The sequence below is a fragment of the Sturnus vulgaris genome, chromosome 8, assembly GCF_052056855.1.
Source record: "Sturnus vulgaris isolate bStuVul1 chromosome 8, bStuVul1.hap1, whole genome shotgun sequence".
In the NCBI taxonomy this organism is placed as follows: domain Eukaryota; kingdom Metazoa; phylum Chordata; class Aves; order Passeriformes; family Sturnidae; genus Sturnus; species Sturnus vulgaris.
In genome coordinates, this window is record NC_142250.1 from 19708353 (window position 1) to 19736218 (window position 27866).

The 27866-nt window shown below is 43.4% G+C and overlaps 1 protein-coding gene across 4 annotated transcripts; it reads right to left on the reverse strand.

Annotated features, from left to right (window-relative positions):
* Window positions 1-67: 67 nt before the first annotated feature.
* ALOX5 (arachidonate 5-lipoxygenase) lies at window positions 68-27863 on the reverse strand. 4 transcript variants are annotated; one of them, XR_015805148.1, is made up of 15 exons: window positions 27560-27863; window positions 21671-21869; window positions 19919-20000; window positions 18345-18467; window positions 15190-15296; window positions 12134-12306; window positions 11277-11423; window positions 10975-11178; window positions 10664-10750; window positions 8839-9017; window positions 6036-6157; window positions 4204-4411; window positions 3799-3899; window positions 1824-1994; window positions 68-658 (listed from the first exon to the last, which is right to left on the reverse strand). XR_015805148.1 is itself a non-coding variant. In XM_088169059.1 (14 exons), the coding sequence occupies exons 1-14, from the start codon at window positions 27803-27805 to the stop codon at window positions 479-481; spliced, it is 2121 nt and encodes a 706-aa protein (XP_088025185.1). In that variant the 5' UTR covers window positions 27806-27843; the 3' UTR covers window positions 68-478. The 4 variants fall into 4 exon arrangements, 2 of the variants coding, with proteins under 2 accessions (XP_088025185.1, XP_014730792.1); XR_015805149.1 differs by lacking the exon at window positions 27560-27863 and adding an exon at window positions 25572-25768; XM_088169059.1 differs by lacking the exon at window positions 4204-4411 and having other exon boundaries at window positions 27560-27843.
* Between the last annotated feature and the right edge of the window lie 3 nt (window positions 27864-27866).

Below are 27866 nucleotides of genomic sequence, written 5' to 3' on the forward strand. Positions count from 1 at the left end.
CATCCTGATTAGGATATTCATGATGGTAGTGAAAATTCTTAACATTAATCAGATTCAATACAATGCATAAACTTTAAATATTATATTTTTTAATGTCACCAGTGCCACCTATTAAAAACAGGAAGGATTTAAAAATGTGACATGCTTATTGCTCATGATACAATTTCCACTGAGTAAGTGAATCTGTGATTACATTGTTTTGACAAGGAGAGGAAAAGATAACAGAAACATGTCTATTGATTCTAAGATGAGTTTAAAAATCCTGGAAAAACAAATTTGTAACAAATTTGACCTAGAGAGTTGTCAGTTGGACTTTGTTTGCACGATTGGTCATAACCAAACTTATTTTGAAAGTTCAAATAGACTTAAGCAAGCTCTGATGGAGAGGGTGGGTTTCTTATCCACTTCTGAAAAGTAAATTGAAGAAGCATAGAACAGAAAGGCCTTTACAGGCCTTCAAACCCTCCTGGCTATGTGCTCAAACAGCAACACTGTTGGGAATACGATCTGGGGAAAGGTAGTAGTAAGGAAGCTTTTTGTTCTTGTTGCGCTCGGTGATGGTGCTGACAATCTCATCCAAATTCTTGCGGAATTTCGCCATAGCCTCTTTCACCGGCTTCTCCACGAAGTGTTCATCTGGGTACATGCCCAGAAACAGCTAATTGAAAAGCACCAAGAAATCATGATTTGAGAAAGCAAAGGCAATTCTGTTTCAATATTATGTCATTTGGCAGTCCACCACCCAGAGCCTTACCTCACAAATGCTTCTATTAAAACAGTATTATCAATATTAAAGCTAGCCTACACCTTCCTTCTACTGCTGCTTCTTTCCATCCCTACATCTTTCTGTGGTGCTGGTTCAGGTGTCTACATGGCACTCCTTGACCTAAAGAGACTCATCGACTGAAAACCATGCACTTTTACTCAGGCCAGTGGTCAGTCAGACAAGCTTCCTATGCCAGATGTCTGTATAGCCATACAAACATTTATGCTGCTACAAAAAAGGATAGCATGAGAGGGGAATTCACAGCCAGTGATTTAAAAGGAAGATGACTACTTCATTCAGTGACAGTGAAGATTCTGTTGACTTATAACTGTCCTTCAGAATTCAATATGACAATTGCTTTAGTGAGCTTGGACTGCCAATATGTACACTGGCATTGCTTTGGGAACTTGGGGAACTATTTCCTCACAGTATGAGCTTCTCTGCTAGTACTGCTTTCTTCTTATAGATAAACTGAATTTAAAGTACCCTCTATGAAATTTCAAAACACATTCTCCAGAGCCTTTGTGTGAAACCAGGTACCTACAACCTCATTTTACGTGAGGGAAAGGGCTACAGACCATGCCTGCAAAGCCTTCTGTAGGCTCGTTTTGTTTTCACTCCTCACCCGCCAGGCACAAGCCACAGCTGTAGTGCACATGGCACTGGAGCAGATTTTCCAAAGGAACAGGACATGGGGACACAGCACTGCTGTACCTTCTTCCCCAGCACTGCAGGGACAAGGAATGAAGAAAACCCTTATGCCTCTGCAGCCCTCTGCCTCCCACCCCAGCATCCTTATTCAGCAATGTCATGCTCAAGCTTATAAACTTTGATTATGACTGAGACAGCCTCAGAGTAAAAATACAACTTATTTCTCAGAGTTGGTTTGCATCTGACAGAACACAGGCAGACCCACAGCACTGACACATCTCCACAGAAAGGTGAAAATGGCCAAGTCAAGCACAGAGCAGCATGACAATCTCCTGAGTCTGTGCAGTCTCGCCATGGCCCTCATGGTCTCACATCTCCAGCACCTCGAGCACGGAGGTTGACTTACTTCTGTGTCCTGGAACTGGCTCAAGGCCCAGACAGCTCCAAGATGCCAACAAGAACGTCCCCTGTCCGGCAGACTCTCCACAATTTGCTCGATGGTGACTGTCCCCTTTTCTGTTGGAGGAGGGCAGCGCATTGTTGGTGGGGCGTTGGGAATCCAGGAACACCAGTCATACTGCACAACACAGCAAGAGACCACAGTGAAAACCTCAATACCAGCAGGGGCTGATATTTAGGAACACACCAAAGAAAATCAGGAGTTTGCTCCTGTAATATGAGCCCCTCAGAAAGAGACGATACTAAGGACAGGGAGATGCTCTAGAAAAGGACTGGAGGTGACAGGGAAGTCCCTACTGTTTTGCTCAGGAACTCACAAGAGAGAGAGCTGGGTAATCTAAATGGGAGTATTTATTCTGCTAACCACAAGTATGTGCCACACAGCCCAAATTCAGCAGACTGGCTAAGGCCTTAAATATTTTATTAAACAAAGTTCCCTTCTGATAACCTGGGGCGATTGCCTTTACTCCAGCTTCTCTTTTCTGCAAAATTTCCTCCAAGAACATGCACACAGTGAATGCCCATGTGCTCAGATACTAACAGAGATAAAGCATGCTGGTTCTTCAAGAAATGTGGAATATGGCATGCAGATATGGCCATGGTGAGCAGCAGACTGGGAACTTATAGCCACTTTTGGCCTGGTGCAGTGCTGTGAGATGCTGATACCTCATCTTGCCTCAGATATGACCCTGAGTTTTGCCACCATCTAAGATGCTGCAGTTCCCAGAACTCTTTATTTCCCAAGCACTTTTTCATTACCTTCATACATATTCTCTGCTATGCCTGAGGGGAAGTGCACAGCCACCTCCTCCTCCTCCCCTCAGCCCTCTCTGCCTTTTGTTTCCATGGCTGAAGATCCTTTTACTGATGGGCTGCATACCCTCTGTATGCCAAATTAAAAGATGAATTTTGGTGGTACTTGAACAGACAGGATTTTCTGAGGGGAGCTGTCTCAATCAGTTGCAAAGACAAGTTAGAAAGGAATAGTTGCAGAGGTCCCTGGTCATGGACATGTCACAGCAATAGTGTGAGTTCAGTAGACACCAAGGTCCAGACCTCTACAGGCTCCTGAGCTGCAGAGGTGGACAGGAGGGTCAGCATAGAAAGTGATGTGGGGTATTTGGGAATAACCACCATAAGAAAGGGGGTCTCTCTGCTTATCTCTGAGATCACATCTCAGAGACCACCTATGCCTGAAGTGAGAACATGCCAAAAAAACCTCATAAAATCATAGAATATCTCAAGTTGGAAGGGAGCTATAAGGATCATCTAGTTCAGCTCCCTGGTCCTTGCAGAACTACCTAAAACTAAGCCATCAGACTAAGAGCATTATTCAAATGCTCCTTGAACTCTGACAGGCTTGGAACTGTGACCACTTCCCTGAGGAGCCTGCTCTAGTGACTGACTACCCACTCAGTGAAAAAGCTCTATGACTGACAAAGTGATTTGCTTCTGGCTGTTAAATCTGCTTTCCAAAATGCCTTGATGTTGAAAGAAACAGCATTTGAAAGGCAGGCTGTTACTATAGTTTCAGGGCAGATGTCAATCAAGGCAGGCAGGGATAACACAGATTATCAGTATGTGACACATTAAACACCACAGAGGAAGCTCAAAGTTGCCACTTGGTTTGTAAACTCAAGAAACGAGTGGCAATGCCATTTAAATGTTTCAAAAATTATTCCCATAATAATCAACAAAACTAAAATATACTAATTAGAGCCCCTAATCTGATCTTTGTTGCTTTTTCTCAGCTTCCAAACTACTTCAAAGAGACTTCATAGGGATTTGTAAATGGCTCTGTAGTTATTTTGACCAGAAAAAGTAATGTAATTCCGTATATCTACTAAAAAATGCTTCTCAGACCCTGTCCTGGTAGATGTAACTCCCAGCCCAGAAAGAACAGTCTTCCCACAAATTCCTACCTGACCAAAATTCACAGCTGCATGTTGAGCCGATGTAGTGAACATGATCACTGTGAGATATTCTGCTAGTGTCTCTCGAGTCCTGATCATCTTAGGGAACCCTAAATGAGGGAGAAGAAAAGCTTGACCCAGCAATGAAGTAACCCTGCCACCCAGCAGTAACCAAAAAACATGGGTTAGAGGCCATGCAGCAGTCACTGAAGAGTAGGGCATTCTATGAATCTTGCTGTGTGGTCTAACAGGAGCTCCTCAACCTCTCTGTGCTTGGCTGTGCAGCTGTAAAAACAGCCCTGCTTCATACAAGCCTGTGAGGCACTGCCACTGTTTGCAAAGTATGTGGTGTTCCATAAGGGAGAGACAAAGTATAATTATGCCTTTAAAAAACAGTGTCCCTGTCCTACCTACCCTGCAGCAAGGAACTCCCAGAGTCCCCAGGGCAGGGACCTCAGATGCTCCGTTTTTCCTCAGTGTGAGCAGGGAAGGTTCATGCCGAGGAGGAAGAGACCATGAGCTTGTATTCATAAAGGTCTGAGGTTCAGCAATCAAGAGCATTGCAAGAAAGAGTGCAGGGAGAGTTTATTCACTGAAATGGGAAGTGAGGAAATGAGAACTTCTGAAAGACAAACAACAGAATGAGGAACAGAAATAGTTGCATTAAGCTGTCTTTGAAGGAGAATAATCAGAGTTATATACAGAAAAAACAGAATAGTCATGGATTAGAGAAATATTTTGCAACCGAAGCAACCCCAGGCCTGTATCACTTCTGTCCTCACTAAAGGACAGTGCTGTGCTGTATCCCTGTCCCAGCCCAACGTGACCACAGGTCGAGGACACCTATAGACAGGGGCAAGCTGCCCTGCCCAGGCTGCCTGTGCCAGCTGCTTCATTTCTCCACCACCAACCTGATGCAGATGTGAACTCAGTCTGTGGGAAGGAAGAGGCAGCTCCGGCCAAGCCCAAAGAGGAGAGGATGCACCATCCCCTCCTGTGTCCTGCTATTCTAAATACATTGTGCTCATCTTTAAAGGATTTGGCGTTCTCCCAAACGGCTATCACAGTAGCCCTCCTAAGGAAGAAAGGGGTGCCACAGCCTCCCTCATTTAGCCTCCTCCCATTCTTTACAGCCCTGCCAAGTCTCCCTTCTCTATGATACAACCCTTGGAGCAGCAGCAGTGCAGAAAGAGATGCTGCAAGCCTGGTGGTTTTCCCATCTGTAGTGGCAGTCCTCCACTAGTGGTGCTTGTAGCATCCCACCCCAGCTGGAGCCCTGGAAAGGCTCAGTACTTGTCCCATGACAAGATGCTTAGGTCAAACATGAAGCTCCTACCAGGAGGAGCAATATTTCTAAGCTTTTGCTAAGAGACAACTAGGCAAACAAAAATGAACCTTTGCTTGTCCAGGCAGATAGAACCCAGAAGCCTTTTATCCACCATAATGATTGCAAACATCACAGTTCTGCCTGGACATCTAGCACTCCAATGTGTGCATGCAACACCAGAGCCATCTGCCCTAGGTCACTGGCCAACAGGTGTTGACAGATGTAAATCAGACAGGACAATAGGAAGAATCCCCAGCCACCTCTATAAATTCCTGAAAATCTGCTTGGAAAAAATGTGAGCAGAAGAGAAAAGCAAGATGTTTAGGGAACGACAGGGGAGTATTTACTCAGGTGGGTGAACTGAGCCATGTTATGGATGAGAGCTCCCAAGAAAAGAGAGGCAGTGAGAAGAGACAGAGCAAAGGAAAATATTTACTGGAAATAATTACGAGTATCTTTTCTTGAAGAGAGTAGAATAGTTCAGTGATGACACAAACGCTGAACAAATGTGAAATGCAGCAATATACTTTTGGGAAGGTTCTTACATGTTCTTATTTGGTGTGAGGTTTGGAGGGGAGGATTTAAGGGGCCTCGCTGCTCCTTGATTTCTATCAGTCTGCCTGTGTTGGTGGTTCCAACACACACAGACACACCCCCTAATGCTTAAAGCATGAGCAGACAAAAATCAAAGGACCTGTCCCCAGTGTAGAGAGATTACACGAGTTGCCCAAGCTGATTATGAGAACCTGTGTCAAAGGAAGGAGCTGTCTCCTGAGAGATGGCCAGAGCCAGGGTCTCACAATAAAATTGAGCACCTCCAGGCCAAAAAGAGAGCGGGTCTCCAGCCTGTGCTGTGCACTCAGCACTGCTGTCAGCAGGGACTGGACAAGCTGCAGACCCGGCTGGGCTCATGCCTTACCTGAGGCTTTCACACCTCTCATTCCATAGACATAAATGTCTTTGACAAAGGCCTGGAGCTCCACATCCTCACACACCACCTCGTCGCTCTCATAGTAGATGTGAATTACATCCTCTGCAAAACTGCAGACAGGAACAGACAAACAAAATAAATGAAAAGGAGAATGCAACTCTGTCATTCCAGAAGATGATCTTCTGACCTTGCAGATGCTACATGGGGAAAGAGAGAAGGGTGAGAGAAGGGCAAGAGAAGGTCTCAAAACCCTCCTATCTCTTTCCTACAAGCAGTGGGAATGAACAGAGGCAACTTTGATTCATTTAGGACTGCAGCATTTAGGACTTCTTCCCTCAACAAAAAGATCCTGGACACACTGCAATCCCTGAAAAATCCTGTGCACTTTATTCTCTTATTTGAGGCTTTGTTCCTGCACAGACCTCTGTCATCACATCTACATCCTTTCCTCACTCCATACAGACTTTCTCTTGCATATCCCCATGGCTCCCACACTGGGCAGTCGGGTTCCCAAACTGTGACACCAGTACCATTCCCTGTATGTGGGACAATCCAAGGCTGCTCCTGAATGCCAGCAGTTGACCCCTCCCATTGGACATCCTTTTTGTGAAATACTTCAGTGGCCCAGGAAACCTCTCCAGGGAAGAAGAGATGTACAGTTATCTCCTATGCCCACTGTTTACAGCAGACATTTCTTTCCTGTTCTCTTCCTCTTCTCAAGATGCCTCTTCCTATAAAAGCTTCCCACGCTAGCTCACCTCTGAAAGAAAGGCTCTTAAAACTCTAAGATAACAGAAGTAGCTTTGAAAGCAGTGAAAACAGGTAATCCTGATCTCCTGAAGAACTGCAGTTCATGACTGAATGACTGGTTAATGGAGCTGTGCTGAGATATTCTGTTAGCTCTGCAGGTACTCTTGCTAAATATTTTGACAACAGCCCATAGGGTGAAACACTTGACTGTAGAAACTGACTGATGGGATTAAGAATTGTTACCCAACAGAGATTTATCCCTTAATAAAATATAAATTTACACTTTTTATAAATTTACTGCAATTTGGAGACTTTTACATATCTATTGATATAGTTCCTATCAGTCAATCAAGAGCTGTCATTGAGGCAGACAAATAACTGCATAACCCCAAAAGTTTAAGTAATTTTAGCTTCCAGAGGAAGTTAAAGGACAACAAAAACTTTGCAACATGCAGAGAGAAAACTGCTCTCTATGAGCTCAGTCTCCATGTGTTTGGCACTGGTGCCAGGTGATACAGGAAGGGGATCCTCCTCTCAAAAAATGGCAGTATTTCAGACCCCCTTCCATGCAAACAGAAATCAGTGTATGAAGTGTGGGTGAGACCTTTTGGGCTGAAGTATCTTTGGGTTGGCATATCTGCAGTTAGATCAGAAACAGGAAGAGGACTTTACAGGTTTGCTGTGTGAGACTCAAAGTTTCTGTGGGAACAACCTTATCAGCCTCCTTAGGTCTAGGCCACCTACAACACGTAGAAGTAATGCTGGGGATAGAAATTATTTCATCAAAAAAGTGAAGACAGATACCCCTGCAGAATGCAGGAGATTCCTGGTGAGCAGACACATGCATGACCGTGGTTCCATGGGTCAGGATCTCACACACTCAAAAGGGTACTGCCCACACCACTGAAAAACCAAATGATTCACAACTCTCAGCCAAGTTTGAGGCAGAGTAACATCATCCTCCAGCAAGGTGAGCACCCACAAACAGTAAAACTGAATTGAGATGACTGAGTACTACCTGGTATTTGACAGGCATATATCAATCGGCAAAGAAAACACAGGAGAGAGAAGGCAGATTTAAAAAAAATGGACCACAAGAAGAAAATAACCACAGCAAAGTTACAGCTTCCTTTTCTCTCAAATGGGCACTCACAATTGCAGGAAATATTGCAAGATAAGACCTTGTCAAAACACAGAGAAAACATAGGAGCCAAAAATGTCCCCAGAACTTCCAACATTATGCTTGCATCATAAAACTCCTACTTTGTGTACACAAAAGATCTGATTTTTAATGAACATGCTTTTCAAAAGTCATGTGATCAGAAACAGCTGCATATTTGGAAAGCAACTTATGCCATGCAAAAATACGTTGTTTGTTAAATTAAATGCCACTGCAGAATAAAAACCATATACATCATCCAAAGCAGTGTTTTAGACCTGAAAAGGAGCCACATTTGTGTGGTCGAGCAGCCTTGCAGTACTTCTCCTTACTGAGAATTGCTGCCCTTCCTGAATAAACTCAGACTTTCCAATTTTAAGGCATTTTAAAAAAGGTTTTGTTCCAATCAGTTTTTACCTAATTCATTGAATTTCAAAAGAGACCCATCATGGAAGCCAAGCTTGTATTTTCAGTCCACAAGAACCCTGATGAGCTCACGTGGCTGGCTCAGAGAACTGAGTCTTCTCTTGGTTTGTGCATAGCTAAAAACAAAGATAACTAAATTTGTTTTGCAGGTTAAATTACAACTCACTAAATATCTGTGAAATCCTATAGCAGAGTGCATACCTGTAAAGGGTCCTCTGAAATACAGAATGCAAGAAAACAGCACTGAAAAAAACAGGAATTAACCGCCTTTCAAGACTGTGTGCTTGACTAAATATTTTTCCTCAGATGAGATATACTGGATGGAAAAGGCACTACGTGGCTAACCAGCCCAGATATTGTTTACAAGATGTGATGAAGACCAAAGTGAGCAGGAAAAAAATGAAGTCTCTCTCTCTGTGTCTTTATTAGCCAATATCTTGAACTGTGGTCTTTTACCTCTTTATAGCCTCCCAGACCTTAATGCCATCATCCCGGTAATAGTAGTAGGGGATATCCTCTTTGCTGTCCATTCCTTTAGCTTTGATCTCGTCAGGGAAGCAGAGGGAACTATAAGTCAGATCCTTCATTGCTTTCTGCACCATTTGCACATGTCCTCCTCCACCTGTAGCATTTGCCTGCAGGAAGAAAAGCAAGACAGGAATAGTAGGAGATTATGTTCCCTTTGTGCCAAGACTGGCTTTACAAATTTGCAGGACGTGGGATACAGAATCTGCTTGTCAAGGATAAAACCACATCTCCACACAAAGTACCAAACTGCAGAGGTCGATTGGAATTGTGCATTTTGTCTACAGGGATTTGACACCTCTCCCATGAATCACTGTTAAAATCCACATTTGCACCATAGGTACTGCTAATGCAGGAATACACTAATAAAGTACAGCAACATCAAAGCATGGCACTCCTTGCAGTCCTGTGCTCCAGAAGCATGTGTGAAGGAAGGCAGCCCAGAAGGTGTTAGAAGAGGGCTTAAGCTAAACTGCCAGTGCTGTTACAGAGTAGTTTAGGAGCAAGTTTTTAGGGATGCAGGCTACCCTTAGTCATCCTGCCAGATCAACCCTGCTGGGTTGCTACTAATGAGGAGTGGCCAGGGTTTCAGTATATGTTACATTTGAAAAACACAGCATGTCCACAAAACTCTTCAGATAATCACTGCACAAGAGTTCCCAAAAGTTGCTTTTCCAGCATATGACGTTGTGCTGTAGCTGTTGTGACCTTACATTTACTGTCCTCTGGCTGGATGTTCGTCTGCATTGGAACCAACAAATTCTGGAACTCCAGATCCTTGCTGGCAGGTCTTACCCACACACTCATCCCACATGCATGGGGTAAGGACGGGACAGTTCTGTTTAAAGGGATGCAAAGTCTCCACAGTCAGCAGTGGAGTATAGATAGGAAAGGAGTCAGGATTTAACCCCTCTATTCTGCTTGGGTGAAAAACTCTGAAGCAAGGAAGCTATTTCTGGCCTGGTGCCGGTGGTGTAAGGAGGACAGAGGTGTCCTGAAACACAGGTTCCCTCCTTGAAAGGGCTTCTGAAACCTCCCTAAACTTCCACAGCATGTTCCTAGCAGGTTGTCACAGAGACTGCTGTGTGTCCAAGCTGTTGCAGTTCCCAGATCAGCATTCCATTTCTCCCACTGAGCTTGGTGTCATCTGTAAATGTATGGAGGATGCATGCCAGCCCTCACCCAAATCATTGATACAGGAATGACATACAGCTGACTCAGATGAAGCTGAGATTCAGTCCTAGCAGGTCTGCTGCTTATGGCAACTCAAGAAGACAGTCTGGAATCCAAACACACTCTTTATGGTCTTAGAAATCTGCCTTACCTACAAGTCTTTCTGTGATGGAAATTTCCATTTGCAAAATGGAAAATCACAAATCCCTTCACTCACAGATGAATAACTGAGTATTTAAAAGAAGCTGGGGGCTTAACTATGTGGATACATATCCAGGAATTTATGTGCACTCCTATATTATAAGTAAAGCACATCAGCAATGAGTGAGACACTGATTGACATTGGCCAGTTCTGATTTGGCTGCTTAGAGGTAAAGGAGAACATCTTTAGCACAACAAGGCATCAGTTCTGTGTGCCTGTTTCTCAGGTGGTATTACTTACATTTGCCTTTTAATAGAAAGGTCAGGGAACAAGGCAATGCGTGATGATTAAAGGATATGTACATATGGAACCACGAAGAACAAAGAACCATGAATAACGATGAACTGACATGAACAGTGAAGATTCACAGAGTTTACCTACCTTGTCAAAAAGGCCACACTCACAGATAAGCTGCTCTCGGGCTTTGGTATTGATGGCTATTGTGAACCGCATATGGGGCACCAAGAGCTGCGAAATGAAACAAACAACAGAAGAAGGAAAATTCTCAGATTGAATTCAACAGCAGCCAGATGTGAAGTTTGAAGTCCTGCTGGCTTAGCTGTATCTTATCTTCCAGGGCAGCCAGTAAAACTATTTCAGCTGAACGATCACCAGAACTTCCCTTTGGTTTGTCCAACTGATGTGATAACCACCCCAGCCCACATACACCCTCGCTTCATGCAAGAACTGACCTTGAAGAGGGGATGTACAGCAGGCAGCTGCCTGAACATTGCTATGCTGAACACCTCTGAGACCAAGTGTGTCCGTAGGAGGTGGGTCACTGTCTGATGGATGTGGAAATCAGACGAGCGGACCCAAATTTTAGCTAGCAGCCAGTCATATGTGGCATCTGAAGGAAGGAAGATGGGATTGTCTGGTCCAGGCCTCTGACCAAGCTGAAAGGTATAAAAAGAGTATGAAACCTCAAGTCCTTCATGTTCAAAATGAGACAACAAACAGTGTGACCCCCTAAAGACCCTGACAGCAAGCCCACCTGGATTGCAATGGGTACAATTTTTTTCTCCAGATTCTTATACAGCAGACAGATGGGTGCAGCCAAGTACTGTACTGTGCACGGGTCTGTTTTATTGGCATCCACACCATCAAGCAGCTCATAGTCCACAATGAAAATGTTTCCTTGCTGTGGGAAAAAAAAACCCAAACAAAAATTTTAAAAAAGAGAAGCATGATGTATTTTAATGATATGCAAGCAGTTTGGAACAAAGGAATGGGAAGCCTTGGCCAGAGACTGACTTGATTCTGGTGGTTACAAGCAAACCCTGGCCTGCCCTTGCTCACAGCAGCTCAGGAATGATGCCACTGAGACAGCAAGCACCATTGCACAAACTACCTGACTTGTGTCTGCACAGTCTGGCAGTGAGCCTTCCAGCAAAGAGCATCATGTATTTGGTACTCATGCAGTGACAGTCAGATGCAAGCAAGTTTCACACTGCCAGCTGAAGAGAACCCTGTGTTAACTGTACAAATAAAAGCAAGGCACCACTCTTGTCAATGCTTAGTGGGTAAGACCCTAACATGAAAGGAAGAGGCGCCTTTCCCCTCTGAGGCATTCAGTAAATCCCTAACCTTTCAGAGAAAGCCAGTGAGAAAGGACTGCTCATCTGCTGGCTACAGCTCTTCCACCGGACCTGGAGACAGGCATGGCCTGCAGCTCCAGGACAGAGGAGAAAAGCCAACAGGAGCACTGCCAGTCTGCAGAGACAAACAGCTTTGCCATCACCTGTCACATCCTGAAGAAAGGAGATGGGGCTGGAGGCAGTAACAGCAGACCCTGGAGATTAGAGGCTGTGAGAAGGAACAGGTGGAGCCCAGCCTGAGCCGGAGCTGTACCTTCACTTCCTCCTCCAGTGTCAGGTTCCTCTCCAGACTGCATTCTACCATGTCCATGGTCACAGGCAGCTTCTTGGGTATCTCTGTGCATCTCCGGATCAGCACAGGGTTGCATCCATTCAGGAACTGGTAGCCAAACATAAAATCTTCCCTCCAGTGTTGCATCACATATTCTAAAGGGAAAACAAGCCTACAGCATCAATATCTGTGCAGCATCAATATCTACTGCGTTGTAGGATTCCTCCTTTCCCCCTCACCTTTTTGTTACACAGCACTGCAACTCTGAATACAGAAAGCAGCAAGAAAAGGATTCAAAAGGTGACAGATTTTTAAGAAAAATCACTTAAGTTAAATGGAAAATTCAATCCTTGCTTCTCACACTGAGAAGAATTAAATTGATGACAATTTGTTTCTCCAGATACAGAAGCAACAAGGAATAAAATATTCCACTTTTATGAAGAATACTCTCTTCATCTGTAAACCACCTCCTCAGGTCTTCCATGACATTTTTAAATCCCCCTCTTCAAATTCACAGGGCATGCAGCACAGAGGGATAAGTCCAAAAATAGGAGGCACAAGCAGGAGAAAGGTGCATCAATGTGTGAGGAGAAAGGCCAGCAGTGGCTGGAGCAGTTCTTTTTGCTAGAGCTGGGTGAGGGAAATTTGAGGGAGGGTTTGGACTCTGAGTCAGTAAAACTCCTCATGTGCTGTTTTGCTTGTTTGACTTGTTTTCCCTCTATTAATTTTTCAATGGCTGATATAAACCCAGATTAACATCTCAATAAAATTCTACTTTTGGATACTCCATCTTTTTATTATTACACATGTAGTACTCCCAGTGTTCTGTTTTGTAATGTCACGTTGTCACTTCAGTTAATATGAAAAGCCCCATTGGTGTCTTCAGGGGAAAAATGAAGAGAGTGAAGTTTTTCACTTCTGGCTAGTTTTAAACAAGACAGGACTTTTTCTGAAAGCAATTAATTTTCCTAAAAAGGGTAAAAGGATTAAAAATATAGGCCTCAAGGGAATGCAGTGATAATTTTTAAAAATGGGGGTTTTGTTGTTTTTTGGGGTTTTTTTAAATAATGCTTTTCCATAAAGCAGAAAAAAGTAAAGTTTATGCCAAATGACATTTACATTATCTCCATCAACTGCCTAATGAATCTGGAGCTGTATCTGAAGTCTACATCAAGAAAAAAAATGACTCAGCACCTTGGACAGAAACAGCATGACTGAAAAATGCCTAGAACCAATTTCTCCATTATCCCTGTTTCTGCCAAGGCTTGTAAGAAAGAAAATTGAGATTTGTATTAACATAACTGAGACAGATGCTTAATGTTTAAATGTAACAGAATTGGAGCTTTCATCATGAATATGGAAATGTTATAAATTAAATTAATTGTAGATCATATTTAATTATTGTGTTAAAAGTAGGAAGTAATCCTATTGAATGTAATGAATTGCTGTAATTAGTTTTTAATACTTCTTCCACCTTGTGTGCTTGGGTTTATACCCAAGAAAAGCATAATTGCTCTTATTTCTGTGAACTGATCCCTAGGTAGCCTGAAGAAGAGCAAAACTTCTGAGAAGGAGGGAAAACCATTTTCCATTGCAGAGTCTAAACAGCCTATTCATACACATTCAAGGAGTCACACATTGACCAATTTAAAGTCGCTGTGCATCCATTATATCCAATAATACAGAAAGATAAAAGTAATCATGAATGATACCAGGTTGGGCCTGGCTCACAAATTGGAAGCTCCCCAGCTCATGTCTATAGAAATGACACCATGAACTTCAAAACCCCCTGACTGTCTGCAATTCTTTTTACTGAGTTTTTAAGTAACCTTTAAAATTTATACATTGAAAAGTGTTAAAGAAAAACAGCATTTTGCCTTTACAAATACATCAATGCTACATGAATGGATTTTTTAACAGAATGAAAGATAATGCAGAAATGGAATGTCCCTGAAAGCAAAAGTGAATTCATACTCTTAGACAGAGATTTTTTGTCTTCTAGTAGGAAGATGTGAGTATGAAATCCAGACACAGGAGGATATTTAATGCAATATGCATAAATAATTCTGACACATTTTTGATAAGTGACATTTTGGACAAATGCCATAAGCTTTTCCAGGTCTAGCTCACACTAATTTCCAGTAAGAAGCATGGTTCCTTGGACTGTGGTCTGATGACTTATCCTGGCCTGCACCAGGACCAGTGAAGAAGTTAAAGCTCCCAGTTCATTGTAACCCATCCCCAGATCTGCTGGCCTAACAGCAGAGGCTTTCCTATCTGGAATGGCTTCTGTCAAAATAACCCCTGTGGGGAAAAATTTACCCCTGAAAAACATTTGAGCTGCCCCAAGGCACTGGCACAAATGGCCCAAGAGAACCAATGAAGAGCTACAGGTCTGTGACAGGTGCAGGTCTTATGACAGCAGAGCCAAGGCACTGGTACCCTCCCCAGGCTGCAAGAGGGTTGAGAAGCCAGGACTCTTAGCAGCAATGCAACTGAGCACATGGCTGGGGTATCTGGCAGAGGCAAGAGGGGTCACCCTCGTACTTGCCCTTGACAGAGAACATTACCAGACTTCCCTTTCTGGAGATTTTCTGTGTGTTCAGATTAAGTGGAGCATGGACAATCAAACTTTCAAAAATGCCTTAACAGCTACTACGGTCTGAAAAGCACTCACACTAAGTTCTCTCTAGGTTTAGATGCAAAATACTGATGAAAATCTGTCCTATGGGACTTGAACATGCTTGAAAATACATTTCTAAAAGCCAAAAGGGACCATGACGCCCAGCTGCCCTGACCTCCAGCATAGCTGAGGACAGAGAATGTCACCAAGCAATTCCCAGTAATTCTAGTTCCTTGTGAGATCATAGGCTTGTTTTTAAGTCTTGTGGTTGATGGTATGATCACTAGCCCAAGATTACAGTTTATTTACTGGAGAGCAGAAGAGCAGGTCAACCACATTCATCCTAATCAGATGATCAAAGACAACTAATCAGTCACTCTATGACGCAAACATGAGCAAATGCTGATAAACTCACCAGAGATTGTGTTGCTGATTCTGACAAAGATCCTCTCAAAATCTGCAAAATCGCTCCAGGAGGACTGGAACATGTGCATGAAACGGTTGACATAAAGATTCTCCATCCTAAAAATAAACCAAACCAAAACATATCTGAGAAAAAGAATCTCCAACTTTCTCCATACCCCTTTCTGTTATTTTCCATGCTTTCATATATCTAAACAAAATAAATGTTTAGTAATGGAATGTGGGATTAGTCACCCTACAGAATTAATACTGCAGGCTGTACCTTTACACTCAAGGCTGAAAGGCACATCAAGGGCTCAACTTCTGCTATTGCATTTACAGAACTCCATTCTAGAATTGTTCTCAGCAGCCTACAGTGGACCTATAAAAACTGTAGTCAGAAAAGCTAGCTCTTCACACATTGTCAGTGGTTAGTATCAGCTGAGAGTGCTGAGGGCTCTACCAACACCAGTTCAGAAAGTGACACAAAGAGACTGAGAGAGGTGCACAAAGTCAGATTATAAACAACCCAGAATCAATCAGCCATCATTCCTAAAAAGAAGAACAGATACTGGAAGTATCTACATGACCAAGGCCAGACTGGATCCTGAAAATGTGTGACCTGAGTTTTTGAAAGCTTTCTAGTTACTTGAGCTGCTGGATAAACTTGATGCTCACATCTAATGTCAGAAACCAAGGCTCTTGGTTGAAGACATCACATGAACAAAGTGGGCTGGGAGCCAGAAATGTTTGACTTCATTTGCTAATTCAGCAAATACAGAACAGCCAAGAAAGTTCCCTTTATATGAAATGACGAGTCCTAAATTATTGCATAAACACTAAACTGCTGTTATTAGATGGAAATCATTTACTTTGACTGGAAAGATGAACTTCAAGAGGCAGCATGACCATCATCAGAAGGTTAAATTATTTAAAAAAACATAACTAAATAGCTTGAGAAAAGTTACTTAAGACTGACTCATTTGAGAATTTCCACTAAAGGCCCTGCAGAGCCTCTGGCCTCCTTCAGAACTGCTCTAAGATTAGAAAACATTTGAATATAAGCAGATATGTACTGCTCCTCTCCTGCCCAAGATGCTCTTCCTACCTGGGGCTACTGATCAAACTGAGCAGTAGGCACAGCACCTGGGATCTAGTCACAAACCTGCTGTGGCTTGACCTGCTGAATGCCAAGTACACATCCATACTCAGATGTTTCAAAGATTACTTCCAACAGGAGGAAGTTTTTCACATTTCCTATCTTGGAAAAAACTTCCAAAGGTCTTAGGAAACAAAAATTTGTTTTCCTCAAGAAATCAAGTACTTGGAAGTCTCTGGCACACACTAGAAACCAGAGCAAGGAAAGAAAAGTCAAAGTCAGGGTTGCTTGCAGAACTTAATCTGCCCAAATGCAACACTGGTCCAAAATAGCCACACGAGCCTGCATTTCTGACACAGAATCCAGGCTGAGAATTTCCATTTGCTAGATAGTGTAGGTCACGTCAGCACCAGACACCTTCAGGATTATCTCCACCTACACACAATTAATCCTTTAAACTTATAGATTTATCCACTGTCCAACCTTGCAACAGCATAAAGAATATCTGAGACATATCTCCCTCCAAGTTAATTTTTGCATGTCTCAAGAAAAAGGGCTTTCCCCTCCTCTTCCACTACTTCCTATGTCTCATATAACTCTCTCAGCTCTCACATATTCCCTTAAAAGTGCTCCTTGCCCACTGCTACACTTTGCAGCTCCACACCTGCCTTTGGATTTCCAGACACACCTCTGACTTCCTTCCTACTGCACTCAAACTGCAGACAGACCCCCTGCCTTCCCCCATGTTTCTCCATTCCTGCAAACAGCTGTTCCAAGCTCCCAAAGCACATCAGGGTAGCTAGATAAGGCCTATCAAACTCTTCTCCAAAGATTTTCACAATTCACTTAACCAGAAACTTAGGTCCAGATTTTTCAGCCAAATGTGCCAGACAAGAAGCATTGCTATTGCTTAGAAAAATCTGTTTTGCGTCATAGCAGTTATCCAGAATGGCTGGCTGTCAGCAATACAGTTTCAGGTTCCTATTTTATGGGGAGGGCCCCTCACAGCCAACGACAAAGATAGATGTCCCTGCACTCTGTTGAGTTACTTCCAAGTTTCACTTGGAAGTGACTCAGGACCTCTGACAGCATGGCACAGCCTGGCAGGATGGGACTGCTGGAAGAGGAATGCAACCTCCACACTGCTGATGTCTCCTAATGGCAAACCCCTCATTTCTGGCATTCAGGTGCTGCTGCTCCTGCACCACTCAGGTCTTCTATATGAGCTGGGAAACAGCTGTTCTGCACGGGCTAACACCATGCAGACTTGACTCTGCATTGGTAGTGGGATTCAGCTGCATAAATGAATAAATAAAATACAATAAAATACCCAGAATGCTCTGACATGTAAGGACCAGTCTTGTCTCACATCAGACTATTCCACCACCTGATTGTATGATGGGATATCAGAGACAGTGTGATATGACCTGGGCATTTCAGACAGCACAGAAGGAGACTCACAGGTCAGAGAGATCCCATCTACCTCACTGACACTCTACTATTCCAGAGCTCTGCAGGATTGATTATTCAGGCTCATCCAATGGCCATCCCATGTTTTCCTCAATGACATGACATGTGCTAGTGGCTGGACAGTAACTTGGCTGCCCCAAGCAGAGCACACTCAGATGTGGATGACTGATGAGCTGCTCAGAAGAGATTTTCAACAGCAGGAGAAATGTCAAGGGCACATTGGTAATGATCTTTGCATATGGGACCAAAAGATTTAATTATCACCAACAGTCAGAGGAGAAAGGTATCTCCAGGGGGAACTGCTGAGAACTGAGTGAAAAGTCTCAGGTGCCTGTAGTCCTGCTGATGCTTTTCACAGTGTCTCCTCCATCTGCCTACAGCCAAATCCATGGCTAACAAGAATGCAGAGGCATTAAATATTGATAACTAAAATATAAAATAACAAATCCATTAAATTCCTACTCTCCTACTCTGATTGGCTGCTGATCCAGCGCTTGGAGAAAACAATCCAATTTTGAGATTCAATGAAACCTAATATCAGATCCTTACCCTGCCCCAAAAGAGATTCTGCAAACTCCTGAAGTTCCACAAACACTTACGCTTTCGTGTAGTTCAGGATGAAGTCAATTCCCTTCTCATTGTCAAACTGGATGTCACGAGGCAGTTCACTGTGAGAATGGGCGTCAATGCTCAGGGGAAAGCCGGGATGCCACTCCTTCCAGCTGAGAAAATAAGGGAGGTTTGATATAAGCTTATCAGCATGTCCTTACTGCCACTGTTTTGGTGACTCACTGCTATAAAGGAATTTTGTGTCAGACTCACTTAGGCCAAAATAAGTGATTTACACCAACATCAATACCTACCAGTACCCCACAGAATCCTGGAAGGCATCTACTTGCCAGCTACCTTCCCAAAGCTTGAAGTAACTTAACACTTGCCACATTTGGTTGAAACTGGCAGTAGCTTCAAAGGTATTACGAGGGGAGGGGACACAGAGACAGCTGCCCATTGCACGCTCATTCTTGGGGCTACACTTCTGCAGAACTGAGATACAGCAGCTAAAACAACTCAAGCATGTATTTAGATTCCTTCAAAAGGCACTCTCCAGGAGTCTTGATCCTACTGTTCAACCTCCTAATGGTCATGGCACACATTCTTTGCCCTATTTTTATTTCTAAACCAAAGAAAGTGCATTGTAAAGAAAGCTATTTCAATGGTATTTCCAAACTGCCTGCCGCACATAGACTGTATTGTGTATTATCAGCTATGCATCAGAATTTTAAGTAGCTATTTCCCTGAAATTACAAATGGTTTTGCCTTCCTTCTTGCATATGTAAATAAAATTTTGTGGCACACCTCTTTTTGAACCATATTTTCCTCTGCTCTATTTCCCGTAATTTGTAGGGAACAACCTTTCTTGTTCAAATGAAATAAACAACACATACGCCAAGCCTCAATTCATCAATTCTGAATAGACCCTTTGCCCTCATTCTTACTCTCCCAATAAGGAGATATAAATGCAAGAAACGTGTTATTTTGATAGAGCATGTCTCTAGCAAAAGGCAATGTCCAATGCCTTCTGGAGTTACCTTCTGAGAAAAGACAGAATTTTCTCATCATGACACATACATATAGGTATGTGAAATAGATATGTAGAATATACATATGTGAGATTTTTATATATCACAACTGTTCTGTTAGCACATTCCAGCTCACTCAAACAGGGCCAGGTTTTCACTGGACCCTGGTACAGGAAACAACCCAAGCTAGGTTGGTGCAACAGCCAAAAAGCTCCAGGAGAAGCTGACATGTTCAGGTGATGTTCTGAAACTGTAGTACTGCTTCTAACAGGCAAATGAAATATGCCTTCAGATTTTCCTTGAAAGCACAACGGTGTGCCAGAGGGCCCACACAGAGGCTGTGTCACTGAACTCCCACTGAAGTCTTCCCGATAGGCTTACCTGAGGTACAAGTATCTCACAATGCCACTTGCACCAGCATGATCATCACTTTACAATGAATTCCATCTAAGTAAAAACCAGATATAGCTAACACGGTAACTCAGGCTTTCTCTTATCCATCAGCTGAGTAATTGGAGGCATGTGATAATGTGAATATACTCTGCCAAACTCTGACCTGGTGAGGACAGACCCTGGAGCAGTGGGAGACTCACCGGTACATCTTCTGACGGGATTCGAGCTCCTTGCGTCTGTGCTGCTTGAGAATCTGAGTCTTGTCATCTCGGGGGAGCTTTGCTGTTAACAGGGAAGGGACAGAGTTAGGAGGTTCCTCTGCCTATCACTGCCCAGGTGTTGAGGACAGCAAAGTTTTCAAACCTTCCAACTTCTCATTTATACCTTTACAAAGTTCCCGTGGGAAATACCTACATGATCCAATGTAGTGCTTATTAGCTTAAGCTAGGAACATCTGTCTCAACTGTATATAAACCCTGGATTTCTAATGTAGACACTTGCTGTACATATCTAGTGTTACATGGTCTGAAGAGGGTCATGTTAACTAATTTTACAGTTCAGTATCTAGAGGGATTTCTATCAATAAGAAAAACCACAACATTATTCCAGCTTATCTTCTCTGCTAAAAGACATCTCCGGGAAACATCTCCAAGCTTCTCTCTCCTTGAGCAATGCTCTCCCCTGGCAGCTTGGGGCAATAATCACATGTTCCAGTCATGAGAACAGAAAGAAAAAAACTAATGAGACTTCAGTTCCAGACATCTTGCTCTTCTGACCACTAATTCAATATAACATTAAATAACACAGAGACTTCCTTAGTGATCAGAGAAAGGGCAAGGTACGAGACTCACTTTACATACACAGATGTGGAGGCAGATAAAACCAGTAGGAGTTTCATGACAAAAGCTGTTTGGGGTTGGGGTTGGAAATATCTGAGGTAATACAGCTGATAACATATATGGCTAATTGTTTCCAGGTATTTGTCTTCAAGTTACTAAGAAAGTCTCACTTGCTCTTGTCCTTTATGTCACCATACTCTGAAAGCCAAGCAAAGCTGATTTCCATGGAAGTGGTACAGTTGTTATAAAACAAATTATGAAAAATGGAAAGACCAAAAATAAACTGACACATAGTTGTCATTACAGGACAAAAGACTTCAAATACAAAATGCCCCAGCCAGGAGTAGCCAAAAAGGTAAGGGGAATATAAACATTTATTTCCTGCCACCTCACACTTATTTCAGCTGTTTACAGGCACTCATGCTGCAGAACACTACAGTAGCCAATGTGCCCCAGGTACCAGAGAGGGGAACAAGCAAACATCAGTGACAAATGTCTGCCCAAACCCTGGTCACAGGGTGTCAGAGACACTTAAAAACACTTGTTTTTCTCAGTTGGTCAGCATTACTTGAGCAGTCAAATCCATCACCCTGCCTTGTCCTGGACTTGACAGCATGCAAAGAGAATGAATGAAAAGTAAGCTGCTGTTTCAGTCTGCACCTGCTGAGTAGCTTTGGAATTTTATGTCACTGTCATGAAAACAAGACAATTTACAGGCAATTAATCATGGGCCAGTTAGGAGCTTAGTATGAAACAAACAGGGAACACTAATGCTAATTAGATCAAAAGGGCTTCCATCAATGGGGATGTGGAGTAGTCAAAAATTTGGCATTAGGGTCAGCCTTCAAATTGAAGACCAGTGTAACAAGCCAGGATTAGGACTCTTCCTTGTATAGGCTTCCCAAAACATCCAACCCAGCTGCCAGTGCCTAGCCCAACAAGCTGCTCAGAAAGTATTCCTAGCAGGGAAAGCCCATTCTCCAGGATGCAGCAGGGGACTGGCAGTGGGTCTTCATCTGAGAGAGAAGCTTGGGAGGTACATGGAGAAATGGGAAAGAGAGATAGAAGAATTCCAGGTGTTTTTCAAGAAATCTGATTTCTAATAGCTCTCACCTCTCCCATCTCGAAGGACAACCTCCTTTTCATCCGTAATCCAGCGGTAACATGGGAACTCCAAATAGTCACCCACTGGTGTTTTAACTGTAATATACTTAAGGTACCAGTCATCCTGGTACCAGTACCTTCGTTTCTCAATTTTTATTAGCTGAATTTCTCCAAGGTCTTCTTCCACAGTCACATCATAGGAGTCAACCTGCAGAGCAGAATACAGCCAGTGATCCACTGCACACGAAGGAAGCACCACCAGCACTACCCAGGCATACCTAATCTTCCCTCTTCTTGCTTTCCAGCTGCTTAGGGGTGAAAAAAGGAAGTCCTATTATTGGACTGCAGTGCAACAGAAAGGTGAAAAGAAGAACAACAACATGCAAAAAATTCCAGAAATGGAGAAACATTTTTGGATGCAACCTGAGAACTTTATTACTCCTTGTAATGTTTGCATGTCTTAGAAAAACATGTAGACCATGAAACCATTCACTACTCTCCTAACAATAGCTGAAGGAGGTACTGCTAGGGCACATCTACTCATGCAACTGGAGTGGAAAGATGTTAAAAAGATTAAAACATTGGACTAGCAATTTAAAGACCTTTGTGTGTTAGTTATGTGTGTTTCAGACTAAGGACAGTATCCAGGTCACCTAAATCCAGTTTGTCTTTTGCTTCCTGGTCTTCTTCAGTTCTCCCTTTTTTAAATGAGGACAGTGGTACATTTTATGTTTGTACAGCTAAAATTTGCACAATTATACATTTTATGTTTGCAAGGCTCAGATGTACAAAGGAATTTAAGTACAATGTCACACCTAGAGATATGCACACATAAGATTTAAATTAAAGAGCAATATGAATTGGATCCAAAGAGCTGATAGAAATACCACATTGACAGCCAACTTTCAAAAGAAACTCATTCCTCTGCTAACAACCTACATGTCTATATTACAAGAGCCCTAAATTGGTTATTGTTGATGCAATGCAAGAAAGACCTGTAATTAACTTAAATGATCCTGGAGGTTTTTAATCTTTTTATGACCATCACAATTCCAATTTTAATGGCAGCTCGGAAAGGGAGGGCTCCCTCCTGGTACCTCACACAGCTTCTGCTGCCTCCAAGCCAGCACTGCCATGAGCTCAACTCAGACGACAATTTTGCTAATACAGTACAGGTGTGTACAGTACAGTACAGGTGTGTACAGTACAGGTGTGTACAGTACAGGTGTGTACAGTAAAGGTTACAGAGAATGTACAAGGTGCAGGTAAGAACTGACACTTGGTTGCTCCAGGTTTCTATGACATTTGTTGCTCCTTGGTTAACACCAGGAGAGCTGCACAGTGAGCCAGAGATGCGAGGAGCTTTTATACAGTTTGAGTGCAGAGCGAGAGAACAGAAGTAATGAAGACTATTGGACTGTCCAAACTCCTGTATCATCCTGTTCAAGCAATTTAATCTCATGCAAAACCTGAGTCTTCTCTGATTTTGAGGAGAGATTCCTACTGACCATCCTTATATTGGAAAAGGATGGCACAGGCAACTTCTCTTTCTATAAATACAAAGCTCTAAGTGGAAAGGGCTGTATTTCCTTTCTAGAAATACATGTTAGTACTTTTCTTTCAACAAAAGCAAGAAAAGAAAGGGGAACAGGAAGGAAGGAGAGAACGGAGGGACACCATAAAACTTTGAAATCATTTAGCACCAGTGGAATTTACTCAAAAGACGCTATGCAAAGAGCAGAAATGATGACTTTCAACATTGCCTGTGTCCAGAGCTTGAAATAAGTCAGAAAAACTACAACTGAGCTACCATTGTGCAAATTCCTTCAGGTTTTGCCACATATTTTTCCCTCAGTCAACATTTGCCATGCAAATCTCCTACTAAGATCTGGCCCATGCCCTCTATAATCACATCTAGTAATATGCACAATTTGCAATAATGCAAATGAAGACATCACAAGGATAATGGAACTACGGAGCCTGGCCCAACATTTAGGAAAAAAAGAGTCCAAACCTGGCAAGTAGACAACAACTTACAAAATAATACTGCAAAATTCTGCTCATTCACTGAAAAGTTATCTTTCTTTTAGAAATGGATTAACAATTGAATTGCTTTGCAGAAAAAAAATTATAAAGATGGTATTAAAAGAAACACTAAAGGCAGAACTGTGAAAACAGTTGCTACATTTTGCAAACCAATCAAACTCAAAGTCTTCTGGCCTGCTTCAGTTTCAGTCTTCTGGTTCTGTACTGGTCTTTTCTTTTTCCTTTGCACAATATATTATTAAGACACAGTGTTTTGGGCACAATGTTACCTGAACATGCTGCATTCCCCAAGAAAACATCCTCAAAACCAAAACTTAGCACATTGTACTGCAAGTGTCCAGTGAGCCAGACACTTTACAAAACACAGACTTATTCTGACGGTCCACAATAAATACATGCTGGAAAACTGACTGCTACTAACACTCTGTTCATTGCTCTCTCACCCAGTGGATATATCTCTGCTCCTGCTGGATCTTGCATCTTGCCAGTTGCTATTGGGCAGATACTGAATGCTCCATCGTGGCACTTTCTCCCTGTGACAGGATCCAGTCCAGCTGAATGTTCAGAGTCCTGCCAGGCTCTCCATCAGAGCCTCCTGAATCCCCTTTTGCAGCCCAGCAATAAGATCAAACTGCCTGGTCAGTAAAACCCTGGTGGTGATCTTCTCAGCTGGGCAGTGCCCTAACCCTAAGTCTGCAGGACAGTCCGAGGTCTCCTTCTACCTCTCTGGCTAATGCTGGTCAGTTTTGCCTAAAATATGTGACTATTCAGCAGATAAGACAGAAACAATGACTGGCTGTCCACTGGGGAGATTCAGGTGACGAGGTTCTAAGCTAATGAATGTTTAATCATGAAAGAAAATTAACTTCAGTAGCAGTGGCTGGTAAATATCTGGGGGACCACACACACACATGCCATCAACACCTACTCAAAATACTGACTTCTGTTAAGTGGGTCCATGATGTTTAACAGAAGAGACCATGGACCTAATTCAGGCTGAGAACCACATGGTTGAAAAAACACACCTCAGGGCAAAGCAGCACCCTGACACTGAAAACGCACTTGTACATGTGGTGGTAAGTCTAACCTCCAAAACTTCTAAGTATCTTTTTACAACTTCCAAATTGTTTCTATGTCATCAGACCTTCTAGAAACTGTGAATTTGGTTTTCAGGTAAAATACACATTTGGCAAAGGGAAAAAAAAAAACATCTATTATTTCCGGAGTGGACAATAAGCAAATAAATAAATGTCATTCTAAACAAGTGCTCAGAGCACAAGCAATTACATCTGGATAGCCCAAATGCGGTGATAGGACCACAGAGAGGACAGGGCACAGCAAACAGCAGAAATTCGGGTTCAGAGCACAGCTGATACTCAGCCACAACTTCATTCTCACACATTCATGCTGTTTTTCAGCTTTCATTGACGCTGCCCTACACATTTCTCTTGGCAGGCATTGCAAGTCGCACTAGATGCTCTTACCTCTCTGTTTAATTCTTTGGAGATTACAGGGCTCTGACTATTAGTAAATACTGACCCTAAATATCACTTAAAACGCACAGTATTTTTTTTTAAATATTTGTAAGAAAGCACGAGGAGATCTGAAAGCCCACTGTAAGTCAGAACCGAAGAGCCCCATCCTTCCCAAGTGACTGACCACAGCCGGGGATCCTCCTGGGGCAGGGATGCGGATGACGGTGCCGGGGAGGGCAGCGGGTACCTCAGCGCCGGTGTCCCGCTCCGGAGCACCGGCACAGGGGGACAAGAGCTTACAGCCAGCCCAGCCCTGCGCAGCCCCCCGGGGCTCCGTGCAGGAGCCGCCCGAGGAGCCGCCGATGCCGCCCCGAGCGGACGGGACTCACCGCGCCGCGCTCGAAGTCATTGTAGAACGGCTTGTCCAGGAGGTGCCTGTCGCTGCAGCCGTCCGTGCCCTGCAGGGTCAGGTACACGTAGTCGTCCGTGCCCGCGAACCACTGGCTGCCCGTGGCCACCGTGACGGTGTAGGACGGCATGGTCCCGGCGGCTCGGTTCGCTTCGGTTCGGCACAGCTCCACCGGAGCCGCTGAGCAGCGCTCCTGCCTTCGCCCCGACCCTGCCCAGCGCCGCCGCCTCCTCCGCCACCGCACGGGGCGGCTCGGAGCTGCCCGCCCCTTCCCCAGCCCGGCACACCTACCCTGAGTGCCAGCCCTGCCCCGTGCCCCTGTCCCGCTCACCCTGCACTCAGCCCTCTCTCTGCACCTGCCCTCCCGCTGTGCACCAGCTCCATGCCAGCACGGTTTACACAGCCCTTCACGTTCTCTTTTCCTCTTGATAACCTTCCACAGTTTCACAGCTCTACACAGCGTCCAGAGCTCTCAGATACAGGGACACAACACACTACACACTGTGAATATCCCACTCTCTTCATCATCCAAAGTTACTCACTCTATCATAGCACCATGGAATCATTAAACTTGGAAAAGACCTTTAAGATCATCAAGTCTAGTCAAATTCATCATTAAACCATGTCCATAATTGCCATATCCACCTGTTTTTTGAGCAGTTCTAGGGATGGTGACTCACACCATACTGCACCTTCATTCTATACACCAAATGTGCAAATCTGTGTACAGCTCACACTTTTCTCAGGGCTATACTTCTGTATGTGCCCATGCTTTATTTCCTAAACTTTTGAAACACCCCGCTGTCTTTGCATTTCTGTGTGTAACACCAAATGCCAGCATGTCTGAACATCAGGGCTGTACATACACAACCAGCTCCTCATTTGCAGAAAGCCCTCTAACATCCCATTTCATACTCCCCACCCTGAGTACACCAAGATGCTGACATTATGAACAGAAGAGCTGCCTGTGCTTCATCCAGACTCCAACTTGCCCAGAGAAATAAATCCATAGCAGTGACACTGCACACTTGGCACTTCAACACCAAGACCAGGAATACTGTTCTCTAGTATTTCATCAAGCAAACAAATACTACATGCTGCCAGCCCCGTTATCTCACTGATTATCCCCCTCTGTGCTGCTGGCAGCACAAACTGTGCTGAGAGGAACTGGGCTGGGCTTTTGCACATCTCAGTGTCCTTTCATCATTGCTCCGATCAAACCCAGCATTTCTTTGTGGTCAGACACCAGACCCTTGGCGTAGCTGGTCTCTGGCTCTTGTGAATCTCTAGTGATAGATATGCCTAACAAGCTAAATTAAAACCACATCAGGAGTGCTTCACTTGTGCTGCAATTAGAGCTGAGGTTCTGGGCTGGATTAATTAAGTGTAAGATGGTAACTAATCAAATCATACTTTGGTAGCACTTTCAGTATGAGGCACTCTGCCAACAGGTAAGGCAGCAACCTCCAAATACAGAGGAAGTGAGCAATTAAAGCCAGCAGTTGGAAGTTGTTGCTGGCTGTGCCTGTTTCTGTTCTGGCAAGTCCACATGCAAAGTGCCTTGGACTGCTGAGCAACATCACGAGATACACTTATGGATTCTCTGCTTCAGCTTCCCAAGATAGGCTGTAGCCTGTCAGGTTTAAATTACTTAACATGTCGTGGCCACACAATGGGGACAACAGGGACAGCCTTGCTGCCCTTAAAAGGATCCTGTTTTCCTTTTGCAGAGGCATGAAAATACTGGGATATGATCACCCAGAAGAGTCTCATTTGTCTCTTTAGGTCAAGTAGAAACTCAAGCATTTTTTATATTGTGACTTAGATTTCAAGGCTCTCCCACATTCAGGACATGCTGTTATATATAGACATAGAAAAGATTCAAAAGTATTCAGCATTAATTTCTAGGCTGCTGCTACTGTTTAAGTAACAAACGAATGCAAAATGGCCAACTGCTGCATGACCCACCTGAGGTAGTTGTAGAATCCCAGCCTGGAGATCTGACTTCTCCTGAGATTTAAGCAGCAAAGGATCCTTGCTGTGATCACTTCCATGGACAATGTTACCAAATAAAAGTGCACCATAAACCCAGTAAGATCTTTCTTGCTTTCCCCTTCCCTTTACGTAAGATTTCGAAGAACTGACAGTTCCGTTTCTTTTTTGCACAAGAGCTATTAGTCCTAACATTTCTAAATTTAGGTTCACAGCCTTCATTGAAAGATATCTGAAACTCTTTTAACATATCAAATGCTTCAGAAACAGATTTGTCATACCT